At 35.8% G+C, this 17,474-nt stretch overlaps 1 protein-coding gene across 1 annotated transcript in view; it reads left to right on the forward strand.

The window, feature by feature from the left end:
• Positions 1–163: 163 nt before the first annotated feature.
• Positions 164–17,474, forward strand: part of LOC147064998 (apoptosome protein Dark-like) — a 33,538-nt gene continuing 16,227 nt past the window's right edge. Inside the window, exons 1-11 of the mRNA XM_085958376.1 lie at positions 164–454; positions 4,114–4,251; positions 4,977–5,210; positions 5,336–5,550; positions 7,015–7,279; positions 8,793–9,025; positions 9,913–10,486; positions 10,797–10,990; positions 15,347–15,467; positions 16,445–16,622; positions 17,115–17,474. Coding sequence (XP_085814502.1) covers positions 4,114–4,251; positions 4,977–5,210; positions 5,336–5,550; positions 7,015–7,279; positions 8,793–9,025; positions 9,913–10,486; positions 10,797–10,990; positions 15,347–15,467; positions 16,445–16,622; positions 17,115–17,474 — 2,512 coding nt within the window. The 5' untranslated portion in view covers positions 164–454. The remainder of the gene's footprint in view (positions 455–4,113; positions 4,252–4,976; positions 5,211–5,335; positions 5,551–7,014; positions 7,280–8,792; positions 9,026–9,912; positions 10,487–10,796; positions 10,991–15,346; positions 15,468–16,444; positions 16,623–17,114) is intronic.

A 17,474-nucleotide genomic window follows, 5' to 3' on the forward strand; every position in this document is an offset into this window, starting at 1 on the left:
ATTTTAGTGCTTCAAGCTCAAGCATTCTGAAAGTGCGCGAAGTTGTCAAAACGTGTTTTCATAATTATTGCATCAGAGGAAAATAATAATATAATAATTTGTGAATATCGATCAGATAAAATTTATATAAAGAAACAAAGAGATTGGACTCCTCCCTCCCAGTCTTCAATCTCTTTGTAAAAGCACGTTGACACGGTCCAAGTACGATCCACACTTGGACCGAGTACCTACCATCCAAGTGCACTCGTATGAGACATCTTCATACTAATAATTCCTATCCAACTTGGACCGCGTTCTACTCATCCAAGTTAGCTTGGATAGGAATAATTAGTATAAAGCTGTCACTTGAACGGCACTCGGTTCAAGTGTACTTGGACCGTGTCAACGCGGCTTAAAGAAAGGATTTCTTTTTATTGAACTGCAATGAATGAAAATTTCAATTTAGAAATTAAAGGTAAATTTTCAGTTAATTATTAGGTAAATGTGCTGCAGATGCCGTCATGAGTTTTATAACTTTCTTTTTAGACCAAACCAAACCTAACCTAACCTAAACTACCCCAACCTAATATTATCTAATACCTATAATCTTAGTTTGTGATAATGATGCATCGAAATTTATGAAAATTTTAAATTAACACTTCGCGAGCCGAATACTACAAGGTTCTAAGTGTTCGTCCTTGAAAAAACAAACCCAACATCATTGTTACTTTTGTTTCTCCAAGGACAAACACTTAGAACCTTGTAGTTCTCCACTCGCGACTTACACTATCGTTTTACTGCGCAGGCGCCGATCGAAAAATCCTACTGTCGCATAAAAATTCAGAAGTTTCCGAACTTTTTTGATTCATGCATGCAATCTTGCGAACTGCAGGATAATACATGTTTACCCAAACATTTTCTTGTTATGGCCGCGATAATACTTACTGTCAACAATAAATGCATGTACGTGTAAACGGGGTTTAATTTTACATTTTTATTTGTTTGTTTGCATTGCTATGCACAGCAGTCCATCTAACCACAATGATAATAATATATGATTCATTTTATAAAATATGTACATACAAAAATAATTATCATACATTAAAGTAGGTATAGTAATTATTTTTTTTATCTCTCCTTTACCATTTATAAACAATAGTTTCTTATCACCCTTAATACCATTTCCTGGGACAAACGTTGCGCTGTATTGTGTTCTACAAAAGTTTGTACAACGTTTATTAAAACATTGAAAAATTAAGAGAGTTCCAGTAAGAAGGTATTATGTATAAAATAATAATAATAATTAGTACTTAAGTATGTATAACATTATTGCAATTCGGTTATGAATAATTAATATACTGGCTGAAAAAGTGTATATTATTTTCCATGTCTATAGTGGTTCATTGGTTCATACAGAATCTGTCAAATTGATTAAATTATTGGAATATTAATAATATGTATTGTGAACTTCTCCCGGCCGGATGCCGCATGGTGGTGTTCGGGAGTCCTTCATTTTCGGGGTAAAGTAGAAGAGCAAAGAACATTGCATCATGAAACAACAAAACATATTAAAACACAAAGGTTAGGGTGAAAAGTCATCCGTGCAGATTCGCTTATTCATTTAGGCATGGACAATTCAATTATCCACTGCACTTGTACTATGGTAAATTTGACTTAAATAAATTATGGATTACGGCCGTAGAGACAGCCCGCTGAAGTAACCCGGCAGATTTCCCCCCTTCTCAAGGACAAGGGGGAAGAGATGTACTGCTTTATTAATAATCGGTTGTTGGGTAATCCCTATTTAGGCAGTGATTTATCTATTCAGCGGTTAAGAATGAGAAGTGGGATTATTCTACATAAACCTATGTCTTGGGTACCTTTCCCTTTTTCTCCATCTATACCGTTTAAAAGCGAGTGCTAAGGGAAGGTGTGGGATAACACAGACCACGGTGACATGGGAACTTGGAAACAATAAGCCATCGGGCTCAGCAGTCATCCGGCCATCTGAATCATCCGGTTATCAATATGAATTTGTCCGCCTTCACGTTGAGAGCAAGCCATTAAAGATGGCCGACCATGCCAAATACACATATTTTTTAGATGGGAAATGACTTTTTGGGATTTGACACGGGGGTGACTTAGTTTATTGGAGCAAGCCTGCTACTACCCCCTTAATATTAATTGAACGCTACTTATATTCACCATAATATATATAATTAATATAATATATAATTAATTTTAATATTTCTTTTATTTTGTTAACTGTCAATTCATGGTGGAACTGCATTGTATTGTTGTTTTTATTTAATAAAACACAATTTTTTTTTTTGTAGTACTTATTCCACTTTTAATCAATAGATTAGGACCGGTTTCGTCCGCCTCAGACGGACATTTTCAACTGAACTTTCAGGCGGACGAAACCGGTCCTAACCTATTGATTAAAAGTGGAATAAGTACTACAAAAAAAAAATTGTGTTTTATTAAATAAAAACAACAAATAATTTTAATATGCATGTGGATACCGAAAGGAGGAAACCAAGTAGGTAAAACCTATTCTCTATGGCAGGGGAATCCAACCTTATTTTCACCAGGAGCACATTAATTATAGCCAAAAATGGAATGGGGGGCATAAAAAATCATAAAAACTTACGTTACTGGACACGGAATTTGACAAATAAATATTAGTTCTATTTTTCTTAGTCAATAATGCTGTATTAATGACATTTTAAATGTTATTTAAAAACAATATTGAATATAATGAAATAGATACTTTATTAGTGGGATCGGATTAATGTTTCATAGTTACGAATGGACGTGGACAGGAATATCTACTTCCATGTCGAAGAATATGCATTTATATTCGCATCAGTGAGTCATGATCTATATTTTGATTCTATTATGTTCATTGTTGAAAATAATGATGCGCATAAATAAGTTCAACCAAAGTATGATTTTATCTCATTAGCCCCACTTTTTGAGAATGGATATTCTTGCTAGGCGGCAGCAATACTTGTTATGCTTTAACAAAACGCCAAATGTATGCAGCTGTGAGCATTTCTGAAAATTAAGTTGTCTGTTGACCCAAACATCAACACAAAAATTCAATTGCAATTATTTTTATTAATCGATTTAAAATTTTATTTATTATAAAACAATTAATATTTTTAACAAACTATTTTTCATCTTTTTTACATTCTCAAATCTTGTGAAATATTCGTTGAATTAAAAGAAATTTTGAAAGATCCTGACACCGGTTTGTAATTAAAATAATTGATACATTGATTTAAAAACACAAAAGCCGACTGCCAAAATTAGCGCAGTTTGTGAAGCGTTTCAGAAATGTAAAAAACTACTAGTTAATTTTGTCATAATTAGATAGGAAGCACATGACTTAATTGGTAAAGTACATTGATGCGAATCCGGTGGATGCGGGGTCGAGTACCACTGGGCATCATATCTTTTTCAAAAGATTTTTTCTAGTAGGGATACATATTTATTATTTATTATCTATTTAAGTGTTTTCAAATAAAATCATGTATTCTAATGGATTTAAGTTTTGTACTATTCTCAGACTCAAATGGAATACTACAAAGCTTGAATCCATTAGAATTTAAATTCAAATTCCATCAAGTACCTTCGGTCGATAGTATTAATATTAAAATTATGTATGTTCAATGAATTATATTTTTCTTAATTGATTCAGCATTTAATTGGTAGAATGCTATTTTACAAATAATAATATAAATTTATTATATTTTTGTTTTAGAAATATATATATATTATAATATAATGCACAAATTAGTTTGTGGGACACAAAAGTGGGCTCAGGGTTGGGAATCCCTGTTAGTTAGTGACAAAATGTGGTTTGGTAAAATTTACTTGCCAAATATTTTTTATCATTTATTATAATATTGTAATGGGTGACATGACATGTGTACAATTTGATAAAATTCCAACACCCAACTGACACATAAGATATTTTTAACTTACAGGAAGCCAAGGTAAGATTTTGAATTAATAATGAATCCGAGTGACGGAGGAACCTGTTGAAAATATTCCACCAAAAACTAATTGATTATTTTATTATTTACACATGTGTACTGAGGGTTTATATCTTTTTTTTTTGAAAAGATGGAAATGTACGGGCGACAACTTCTCCAAGAGCACAGGAAGAGTATCGTCCAAGATCTCGATGTGAACCACATCGCTGATACTCTTCTGGCGACCAGACTCTTTAATGTCGATGATTTTAGTTACATCACTTCATTGGTTTGTATACAGTGTTCGCTTTTGCCCTAGATTAAATTAATATGGCGTGAACATGTGAATATTAAGATATAGGACTTTCAATGGTGCATATTATTATGTATATTATACCAAAGAATTTGAACTATCATAAGTGTGGTTATATTGGTAACGAGTTAAATAATTTTTTCTATTGGCAGCCCAGAAAACTAAATAGTGGCTTACTTTCTATTTTGAAGACAAATATTTTTTAGCTGCATCGTTGACATTGCTAGAGATTTTCACAATTAATTGCAATCTTCGGTGATATTGAGGTGATCACCGTGTATTCTTCTTCTTCTTTCTTCCTTTCCAAAACACAAAACGGTCGCTCTTATTCAATTACTCAATGGGTACAGTGCTTAGGGCCTACAGAAATTTTTAAGTCTACAACGATAGTTTATCTAAAAAATGAAATGGTAATTTATTAAACATAAATACAAACAAAAAATCCAGAATAACTAACACCTTCCAATTTTATTATAAAATGTTTATTTATTAATCCTCAGACACAGAACTATTGTGAAGTGTCTAGAAATAAAAGTGCTTAGGGCCTATGAGAGTCTTAAAATGGCCTTGACAACAAAGGCCTACATCCATAAAGCTTGAAGCAATTTGTAGGTTTTTTACTAGAGAATACAACCAATCCCTTCAGATCAGCATGGTGAATTAGCGGTCTACTCATTATACTTTTTTTCCTGATCTTTCAGCCTAGTCGGGATGATCAAGTGAAAGCTCTCTTGGACATGTTATTGAATTCTCGGTTTGACGCATATCAAGCCTTCGTTGAATCTCTCGCTACCGACTACGATTGGCTGAAAAAGAAATTAGTATTTACAGAGAAGGAAATCCAGGACAGTGTCTTTGATAAATATTTCGAGGACTGCCTCAGCCGCGGAGATGTACCACTTTTGCCAATACACTACGTCCAAAGGACCAGTTTGGTAAGTTATTATTAACACTTTCTACTCAATGTATTCCACTTCAGACACTGGCGTAGAATAGATAGGTGTACAGTTTTAGATTCTTGACAATTTAATTTTATAAATCCATTTTCTGTTTTCGTCAGGAAAAAGAAATTCAGATGAAGCTAACTGAGTTGCGAGCTCACACGATGATTGTGTTACTGGGCGTGCCTGGAAGTGGCAAGTCTTCGTTGGCCATCAGTGCACTCCGGAATAACGCCTCTCTCGTTATGAACTCATTGAACGGTCAAATCTTTTGGATCAACGTCAGCGACTATTCTGCGGATGCGGATGAGGAGATTGTTTTCTTGCTATCTCGGTGAGTAACTAATTATTAATGAATTTCATAAAGTACCTAGTGACAGTCCCTATAACTTAATAATTGTCAGGACTCATTTGATCCGCTGGTCAACCGATGACAATGCCATTATAAGTTATGACATACACATCTTTCCTGCGAGATGACAGACTGTTTAGACTTAGCTCCAAAAGATACATCATATTTTTCTTTTTCGACCTTCATATGTCACGTGGGGCCAAGTGGATACTGGAAAATTCTAGATATGCACTGTAATAAAATCTTAAGCAAAAATCGGGACGGTATGGAGTCGCTTATCTGCTTGCTGGCTGTCTTCATATATTTTTTCATTTCACTAGTTTTTAACTTGATTGAGGTAGGTATGTGTTGCAATCAATTTATCATGTGCGCTTCCTTAAGCTAGAATTTGTGCGTACAAGCACACAGCTTTAAGGGAATCTCCGCTTAAGTCGACTGAGCCACCCTTTCCTATCTAATTTATTGAAGAGGAGCCTCTCGGTTGGTTGTTTGTCTTCCGTACTTGTGGTTAGAGGTTGTGATTGAGAAAAAATCTTGTCTTGAGAATTCTCGAGAAATAATTAGCAAAGGCCAATATCGAATCTCGAGAAATTAATTTTCTGTTATTTCGTAAATTCTCATTTCTCATACAAAAAAAGACCCTTGTTTTTTGGCCAGAAGATGAAAGAAAGGAGTTAAAAAGAAGACGCTCTGCCTTTCAATCTAAATAGAATTTCTAAAAATTGTCAGTAAACATTTTATGGCCGGAATAATCTTAAAAATTAAAAAAAATCGGCAAGAAGTAATTTTATAATAAGTACAGTAGAACCTCGATATAATGGACTAATCCGGGTGAAGGAGTGTCCGTTAAAGTCGAAAGTCCGTTAAGAAAATAAACGGTACAATACAAGGTACAAGGCCAGTGTAATTTCCATAAATGGATTAAAAATATTAGATTTAAATGAAGTGAGAACTTTAATTCACTGAAAAGTTTTCTGTTGCCAAAATATATAAATAAATAAACAAACATTTATACTTCATTTGTATGTAGGTTTGATTGTAATTTAAAATTTTATTTAAACTTATTGAATGAAGTAATAAATACACCCATTCACTTTGAGTAAACAAATTAAACTGCTGTGCGTTGCAAACGTCAGTGCTATGTTCAGTCTATGAGCAGAACGGTATTATGACTCAAATTCAAGTGCGAGAGATATGACGTTATTATCATGCGCAGAATATTGTTTACAAGCAATGACACTTGGATTTAAACATGTATAACATTACCGTTCTACTGTAATGTCGGTTTCTCGAGAAGACATATTATTATTCTTGATTTTGAGAATTCTCGATTCTCGAGAAATGAAAAATGTCGAAATATCATAAGCTTTACTTGTGGCAAGACTTGCCAAACAGAGTCGTTCCAATTAAGGATTGTTGTTTATGGTGAATTTTTGTTCATTTCAGACTGTTCAGCAAAATCTTATTGATTTTTAAAAAGATGAACGTTAACTACAATAAAAAATTGATTCATTCCAACGATTGCACATGGCAATATTACCAAGACACCCTCAAACGCGTGTTTGAAAATGACTGTTTGAAGGACTCACTGTTGGTGATTGACGGCTTGAGGAGTCAGAAGGTGCTAGAGGCGTTTAATATTGGATGCAAGACTATGGTCACAACCCAGGATAAGACTTTGGTTGATGATTTTCAACCATGCTACGTAAAGGTAATAATGATAAATGGATTTATGCCCACTCCAAATATAGGTATTAATTAATAATTAATTTAATTCATAAATATTTACGGAGATAAGAAACTAAAGATATATCATAATCAGAGAGAGCCCGTATCCACCGGGTGCTGAGATTTAGGAGGTGCCAAATTTCGGAATATATTACTTATATTTTAGAACAAAATAATATATTTAGTTGGCTATTACGATACAGACACTTGTTTGTTTTTCGTTGGTATGTTAATGTGACCGCTTATGTAGTATGTATGCAAAATTTCTTCACAAGTAATGTTAAGATGATGATATATCGAGTATATTCGTAACGAATTATGTGACAGATAATGGAAAACTGATGAGACAAAATGATTTGAGTCATTTCCTCATGCCCTGTTCACTCATAGAATCGAACACAGAAGCATCAGGACTAAATGTATATACTTTATATTGTAATATATATGTATCTATATTATATCGATGGCCTAATGTCAATATCCCGTAAGTGACTTTTTACAAATTGTGCAGGAAGCTAAAAAAACGAAATATTTAATATCCCGTATCTGACTGTTAATAGTTCAGACATGTTGTAACTACATTTTTTTATTTATTATTCCATGTCCGGTCCTAATAGGATCCTAATAGGATCATAATATAATTGTATTAACAGATTTTATTTTTACGAGAAATGGATGTCAGCCACTTGCTCAACCTATTAGGTCCATACTCTGACTCATACACAAATTGAAGAACAATATGTGTAATTGCCAGACCCAGGATTCGAACCTGGGACTCTCGACACCACAGACCGGCGCTTAAGCCACGCGGCCATCGTGGGTAGCATCGTAGCATGCCAATAACCCGTAATGTAAAAAGTGGTAAAGCAAAGCACATAACGCCTAATATAATGATAACATCCAATAAAGCGTGACATAATATTATATATAAAGATAAACATCCAAATTTGTTATATTACTTACTGTTTTACCTTTTAAATAATTCCAAAGTGACATTTTGAAGCTGAATTCAACACACGTCATGCACAGCTTAGAGGCAAGATACGGGCTATTACAGGTTTATTTCTGCAATGTTCAGATACGGGAAATTACTAAAATGGCTGTATCATTTTTGTTAAAATAACTACAGATATGGCAATTTCGCAGTCGATGAGCAGTTTTTTTGTTGTTTTTAATACATCAAAAAGTCATATAGGTCAGATACGGGGTATTAACATAGATATATTTTTGGAATTCTCAATTTTCTCAAAATGTATGCATCGCTCTTCTGTAATTGACAGGTGATCTTATTCAGAACGAGTCATTACTCAAACAATAAGGTGTGCATCAACATCTTCAACATCTTTGCTTCACACAGTATTGACTACATAAACTCAAACATAAATTTTAGTACACATACTTGATCACCGTGTGAACGAAACTCGTGTTAAATACTGAGTGATAAAAACATTAATTCTATCAAATTAAGTTCAACCATTTTTCTTGTGTTAATTTAGATTACAGGTACCCTTACCGAAAATGAGTCAATTAAAATGATCGCTTCGTACATCGACCAGGAGATGGAGCAACTGCCGAACCAGGCCACTAGAATCCATCGGATATGCAAGGGAGCGCCTCTTCTCATCGCGATGGTGGGCGGAGTCTTGGCAGAAAACAAAGATATCTTAAAGCACGACACCAGCCGATGGAATCACTACGTCACTCAACTCAAGAATAAAGATACATTTTTGTGCGTTCATAATACACCTGTATTAGTCCCGATAAGAAAACAAAATAAGATAATATGCAATAATATTTAGTAACCTTGGTTACTTGAGAGGATTTTCAACCGGCAGTTCTTAACATATGGTTCGCAACTTAGAATTGTGTAGATTGGTATAATATTCAGAATTCAATAAAACTTATGGTGGAGACTCCCCACATACTATATTTATGTATATCCGGTAACAGTGTCGGATAGTGCTTCTGTATTGTGATGCGACCTGGCTACACTGACAGTTGCAATGAGGGGGGGGGGGGCTATTAGCCAACGTTTAAATTAATTACTTTTACCAACATAAGTATCTACTCAAAAAGGTTAAGGTACTCTAATATTATATATTCTAAAAATATTAAATATAGTTATAAATTCTTTTGAACACTATAACAACCCATGAGGTCCAATGATAGTAGCGTAGTGAAATAATAATGTAGTAGGAGAGGTGAAAATATCATATAAATGCTGAGGCTTTGGGGAATCGAATCCTGAGCCTCCGGATGCGAAGCTAATGCTTTACACATTGGACTACGAGGGCCGTCTAAATGAGCCTGATTTAAACTAAAGCTTTGAAGCAAAACTCAACTAATTAATATAATGACATCAAATTAATAACAGAAACAACAGTCGCTATTAATATGGTTACCGATTACATTTTGTAGATCTCGAAAATTAAAATTTTAAATTCTAAATAAAGTTCAAAATAATATTCAACTGCTCAACAGATTTTTATTTTAAGTATAATCGTAACTGTTTGTGTATCATACTTTTATACTTTTGTTGATAATAACAAACTGAACATAACTAAGACTGTTTACGTTATCGACTGACACTTCTGTTTGTTTAATGTTTCGTTTCAGTTACAGTTTCTGGAAATCACCCGATGACCAATCAAGTCTGTATTCGCCAATCGAAATGTGCATCAACTCTTTAGGGTCTCAAGAATCCATCGATTCATATAAAATGCTAGCTGTTTTACCATACAACATTAAAGTGACTGCCGACGCTCTAAGAGTGATACTAAACATGCCGATGGAGCAGTTAGAGAGTGAAATTAAAATGTGGAAAAACAAAAGCCTCGTGATAGAACATTACAGTAAAGATTTGACGGCGTACCAATATGAGATACAAGATCTGATCATGTCATATTTGAAATTGAACACCGATACGAAAACTATGTCCATGATGCATGCTGATTTGATTCAGAGATATAAAAAGAATTGCTCGGAGGAAGATTTGGCTTATTTACCTGATGATGGATACATAGCGTATCACATCATGTTTCATATTCAAAATACCCAAAATGTGAACTCCACGTGGGATCTTTATAAGACTCTGTACAGCAACTTGATTTTTATCGGCACCAAAATACGTCTCGCAGGTCCTGGAAATGTAATAAAAGACCTACAAACCTATTTGGAAACCGTATCCAAGGTAATGCATTGATTTTTTGACACTGGTTTTCAAGGTTTTTCATTTAATGGCACAAAAATTAACAATTACATAGTGAGTTAAGCGAACATAATTTTTCAATAATTGACTCTTATACTTACTTGGGCGCCTCACTTTACGAGAAATGCATGTTGGCCACTAGCTTAACCTATTAGGTCAATACTCTGGGTCCAAACACACATTGAAAAGACAAGATGTGAATCTGTCCAATTTGAACCCGAAACCAAAGTGGCCAAGCAAACTTGGGAACATAAATGGTTTTCTTCAACAACTTTGATTTTAACTGTTTTAGGTGGGCGTTGAGAAGGCCTATATTGATGAGCTAATAAAATTCATTCAGAAGCATGGTCACGACTTGTTCCAGTTTCCCGACACCGACATCATACAGAATATTCTTCAACACGAGACAGACAGCATTCTTTACTACAAAGCATATAAAATTATACAACAGACTGATAATAAAAACAATCTTTATTTGCAGTTTCAGTGAGTATAATATGTAATCATTTTAAAATTAACATTTGGATGAATATTAAATAGGGAAACAGTCAGTTGACTATGTATCAAAAACTTTTGCCATCATTTTCTGATAGTTGTATTCTATTTGTGAACCCACGGTGGCCGCGCGGCTTAAGCGTTCGACTATAACGCCGTGGGTCCCAGGTTCGAATCCTGGGTCTGGCAAGTACACATATTGTTTTTCAATTTGTGCCTGTCAGGGTATGGACCTAATAGGTTGAGCAAGTGGCTGACATCCATTTCTCGTAAAAAACAAAAATCTGTCAATACAAATCTCTATTCTGTGGAGGCCCATATCGTCGGTATAGTGGCAGAAGACGATAAGTCAAAAATTGGCTGATTTGAGTTATGAATGCAGAATGATAAAGTTTAACACGCTCTATCGTCTGAAAAAACAAGCTCCGCCAAAATCCATGTAGTTGTGACATAATTTAAAGAATTCAATACGTATTAAGTCACTTTCTTTCATACTTCATAGTGGCAAATAACAATAAGATGACTTAACGTTATTTGGCTTCAAGCTTCTAGTCACTTGTCCGTTATTTATATTGACTTATTGTCTATGCCACACACAGCTTGCAACCATTTGACAGTTGGTTCTGAATGTTGACGTTTCGCGCGTATTTATATATCTCATATTTTCTACAATAGTGCTTGTAATCTATTTTATAATCGTTTTTATCGACGTGTATAATTTAAGATTGGAAAATATTATGTTTCTGTATGGGCAACAGAATAAAATAAGGGAGCATGTAAAAGGTAAGCAACTTAATTCAACATAACCTCAAAATGAAGTTTGCTCTACAATTATTGATTATTTGTGTACTGATATCACGTTTCTATGGCGTATTTTTATGTAATCGAAAAGACATCCTTACTAACACATATGTTTTATTTATATTTTAGATGATGCGCACCAAAGTGATGTTGTGGATGGAGACAATATTAATAATGTCTGGGACTCACAATTGTACTCGGTCAAAACCAAATGCCGCCTATTTGACGCTTGCATGCTGACGGTGCTGCTTTACGGTAGCGAATCATGGCACCTTACGAAGGCTCAGAGCAACCGTATACTGAGCTTCGAAAACAGATGTTTGCGACGAATACTGGGTGTGCGGTTGTATGACTTGAGGATCGAGGAGATAAGAGAATGCACCAAACAGCTTCTCATCACGCTGAGAGTGAAGAGGCGACGTTGGACCAGGCTCGGCCACGTACTGCGGATGCCAGAAAAGAACGTCAACTTGGCTTGCCTGTTCTTCAAGCCGACCTGACTCCGGCGTCCTGGAAGGCCGCTAAATACTATATATAGAATGTTTACGGCGGAGCTACTGGATGCTGGTTTGACCTGGAACGGAGCAAAAAAACTGACGAGCGACAAGGATTCTTGGAGGCGCCGCGTGGTGTCCATATGCTCCAATTAAGGGGCGGATATGGCCAAAGAAGACGAAGGAAGAGCTTTGAGCGCAAAGGGGATTTTATTTTAAGGAATGCAGACAGTGCTGCTCCAAAAACCCAAAGGGTACGAATTGCTGACGGCAAACTGCGCAAGGACTCAAAATCATACCAATTTTATCAAAAATTGCCAAATTTCTTTCTTAAATCTCCATACCGTTTATCCACCTGTTAATCGATGTTTCTAATAAATAAATTAAATACTGTTCTCGAACCCTTCGAGGTTGGCTATGATGAAGCGGAAATGATCTCTTAATTATATTTTAAGTTTCCTAATTAATTTTTTAGGGTAATTGTTAATTTTAATTGTTTTCATAAATTATTTTTGTGTAATCATCATCCCCATACCGTTTATCCGCCTCTAATCCAATGTTCTGATAAATAAATATATAAAAATGTATTTTTTTTTATTATTTTTACCTAGTACTTAGCTACACAAATTTATGTTTAATAATTTAATAAAGATGAAAAATATCATAATTTGAAACAAGATTATTACTAATCTTACATACAAAAATATCAAATTACTTCTATACCTACCTAATATTATTACCAAATAGTATCCACCTACCTAATATTATTTCTGTTTAATTTTAATTTAATTTTAAATTGGCCAGTTTCTATTATTATTAGAGTCCAATGTATTACTACTCAACTACAACATTTTATGTTTGACTATTCTATTAACTCAAAAATCGTTGTGGCAAAAAACGTTAATTCACCTTTTTGTAAATAAACTCAAAAAACTAATTATTATTACTATAAAAAAGACTTGACAATACTCAAATTTAATTCATAATTGATTACCGAATATCATAAAGTAGCAAGTTTAGGTAAAAATGTTTAAACTATTTAAATAGAGAGGTTTCAATTTCTTGAATTTAGAAAAAGACGATTATCTCAAAACAAGGTTTTTTGACTTAACGCCTTTTGCCACTATACCGACGATATGATCCTATTAGGATCGGACATGGTCGAAAGAAGAAGAAGATTTGTGAATATGGTGCTGTACACACTTCAACAACGTAATCAATCATTCCAATGAAACCAACGAATGGAAAATCATGTTTGCAACGAGGCTCAGTTTTGACCAAGTCGAAATCGTCACATGATCCAAAAGCGTCCATTATATTGTGAAAAAGTGACCGTTTGGGCTTTGATCTGGCGGTAACATTGACCTGTATTTCTTCCAAGATGAGTATTGCACTGACCGTTAATGGTGACTGATACTATCCGACCGATAGATCTGGTATTTTGACCTCGATTGGATGTGATAAACATGTGGTTACAACAAGACGGCACCACACGCCATATATCCATGGAGATTATGGATTTACTGAAGGAACGTTAAAAGATTACTGTGGGCCTATTCTAACGTATCACTTAAGATCCAAAAAGAGCTAATTGTGATACTGATAGATATATTACATTTATCACTTTACGTATTCTGGCGGTTAATTATATAAAAAAGTTAACCGTCGGAACTGTCAAAAGGTGATATCTTTTAACAGCTACTCTGTTGGCCGTGCTAACATGAGGACGAGACAGAGAAATATGTCAATTTTACATATTGAGAATTGAGATGCAAGATACGACTGTTTTGGAGCAATCGCAATGAGATGACTAAGAAAATTGTAGGTTATGTTGAAATGTCTGACGTGTCAATACAAAATTCTTGTGTTCGGCTCATTGCCAACTAGATGGCGCTCGTTCGACTTTATCCGCTTGTATTCGATCTTCTCCGCTAGGGTTCGGCATTATGAACATATCCGAATTTGACTGACATGTTATTACCGGCCTTCTTCGCGCTTAGGCGGAGATGGCAGACCGTGATAATGTCATGGCCAAAGAAGCAGGGGTGGGGGACAGAAACGCACGGTGTATTTTGTTGTTGCTGGTTTATTTTATCGTATTTGCGATTTGGCGGGCTGCAGACGTGGTGTCGCGCTGGGCTACTTGTTGCTTGGGCTGCAGACGTGGTGTCGCGGGCTTGGCTGCTGGGGCTTGGCATCCGAGGCGATGCTCGCTGTCCGGCGTCCAATGCGAGAGAGATTTGGCTTGCGGCTTGGCATGCTGCCGATGCGATCTTTTTGGCGGAAGATGCTGGCTGGGCTGGAGATGCTTTTAGCTTCGCGTCCGAGGCGATGCTTGCTGTTCGGCGTCAGGGGCAAGAGAAGAGATGTTGGCTGGGCTGGAGATGCTTTTTGCTTCGCGTCCGAGGCGATGCTTTCTGTTCGGCGGCAGGTGTGAGAGAGCGCTTTTCGCGCCCATCCAACTGACAGATCGCGGCGTCCTGTTTCTCTCGGTCGCAAACCTCCCTGTTTTACCGACAGATTGAGTAGTGGCGGCGCTATCGGTAGACCGCGTCTGTTTTGGCGGGAGCGCGGACGAATTTGAATTTCAAGGAGGCGGGCTCCGCTCGGCCTAGGGTTGCGAGAACCGCGAAGAGTGTATGTAGGCTGTGGTGTTATGGAAAAGTTGATGGTTCGGTCCGTCCTTTGAGGTGGTCTCCTGTGGGAGACCTTCATCCGGTATCAATGTCTACCAACCTAATTTTTTGCTGTATTATGAATAAAATTATAGATAGCCGCCGCTACCTGTTTATTGTAAAGAGTACCTTCTGTGCTAATTTGTAAGAATGGAAATAACGGAAACGTTGTAAAGTGATAACCGTTAACAATAGACCTGCTGATCCTTAATGAAAAACCATATAAATATTGTTATTTACTAGATTTGACAATACAAAGTCTACACAAATTTTTGCCTGATTTGAAAACTCTTATAATCCTCATACGAGTGAGATTAATAATAGATCCTGTTTGATGTGTTTATCTAAGACTACTTAAAATTTGAATTCTTCTACAGGATTGATAAAGACAAGGAAGAAATAAACTTCATTCAGGTAGACATCCCAGACGAGGAGATTTGCATAATCCGATTTCTGTTGAATAACGTCTTCCTTGGTAATAAAAATGGCAATGTCTCTGTAAGTATTTTTTTATATGGCATTATATCCCTTGTCTTCTATATGTATTACACCGAAAGAGTTTAGAATATAGAAAGACAGCAATAAAATTCAAAATCAATTTTAGCATAGTTGAATTGCTTATTATAGAAAAGTGACATTGACGTAATGACGGAAGCCTTGTGTTGTACCTTATCAAAAAAAATGAGAGGTAGCTGGATTTCTTTGAAGGAAAGATATAGAGAAACGTCATAACCGTATGCAATAAATGACATGTGCGAAAAAGATAAGTAATCCCTTTTGGAAATGGGACGACTACGTTCAGGAGGCCATGTCTCAAGGATGTAAGCCACTCAACCACCCAAAGGGCCTTTCTTTGAAAGGGAAGAGGACGATCAAGAGGTCTAGACTGCTGTGGTTCATTGTGTAGCAGAAACAGCATCCATGTGGCAAAGGCAGTGGAGGAAGTTCGCGGTAGTCAGAGGGGAGTGGAGACATGTTCTTGAGGCTAAGACACAGATCGAGTTTGTAATCGCGATGATGATAAAAAAGTTAATATTCTACGTGTCGGCAACTCTTTATACATACAATGAGAATACAGCCAAGTGTTCACATTTTGCTTTGATTACCTACTCAACATACATATTATTATTATATGCGTTTTTACGTGATTGTTCATCTAAATAATGACGATTCCTTGTATAAAAACTGCATTTACATATGTAACATTAATGTAGATTATTTTCATCTTTCAGTCTTGGGAAATTTATAAATTAATCTCAGAGTGTAAACATGATAAATCTACAGTGCGAAATGACCTACTTACAGATAGTTTAATCATTAGCCTTAGTAACCCTTCCTTTTTTATTAGAATAAACAAACATTTTGACCGAGAGGACTGGAAGGAGCTAGGGTAGGTCTTAATCCGACAATGGATCGTCTCTTGTTAATGATTATGATAATATCTGATATTAATTCTTTGGTGTCCGATTTTTCAGGTGTGGAACGAGGACTTAACGGAGAAATTGAAAAAGTTCCGCAGCATACCCAGTCCCATACAGTCTATTGAATTCAATCATAAAAGACCTTACAAAATGGCAACCACAAATACTGACGGGGTCGTGAAGGTCTGGCAAATCGATGATTGCTTGAAAGAAACAGTTTCGGCAGAAAATGGTATCAAAATTCAAAGTAATATTATTATTAGGTATATTCCTTTACTATGCCCATGCAAAGGTCGCATGCAGAATATCCGCTTCGGAAACCGTGAATCACGCTAAATTCACGTGTTGTTTTTTCAATGTAAGATTGTAACAAAGCATGGAGTTATTGATTGAAATATTATATAATATTTTTTACATATTAACTTAAAAACGGTTCAACAAGAGATAACTTCCAGCATTCCGATAAGTATTTATCCCAGTACGTACGCAACTTGTGGACCACCACACCAGTCATTCCCCATATACATCCTTCTGTGGAATGACACACATGCGAGACACCTGATTCACGCAACATTTAATGGCTGTTGTCCGTACATGACATAAAATAATGTATTATTATTAATTTTTACAGATATGTGTTTGGCATCGTCAGGGATTATGAACCATTTCACGACTGGTGAAGAGCCTTAAATGAAATTGATCATTTATTATTGTATCTTTACAGAAGGCCGCTCGCCAACATTGTTGAACTCTTCACACAGCTTGTTAACAATAACTCACCCGAGTGGGCCCTGCATGGCGGCATCCTGGGGCTACAACACTGACATCTTACTGGTTCACACAAACCCTGGGGGCGCTGTCATTCTCTACGATTTAGAGGGCGATAAAATCTTAGACGAGGTCGTGAACTGTGACGTTGTAATCACAAAGAGTATCTTGTCCAGTGACGATAGTCTAATTATCGTCGGTTACGGTTCATGGAATAAGGACCTGTTCGGAATACATGTTTACACCATCGATCCGTTCCATCAGGTCATGACGTTCACCGACCAGTGGCCTTTAATATTTCTTGGAGTTTTACCAA

This window comes from Rhyacophila brunnea, unplaced genomic scaffold (genome assembly GCF_057557595.1).
Source record: "Rhyacophila brunnea isolate RB1 unplaced genomic scaffold, BYU_Rbru_1.0 scaffold_7, whole genome shotgun sequence".
Taxonomy (NCBI): Eukaryota; Metazoa; Arthropoda; class Insecta; order Trichoptera; family Rhyacophilidae; genus Rhyacophila; species Rhyacophila brunnea.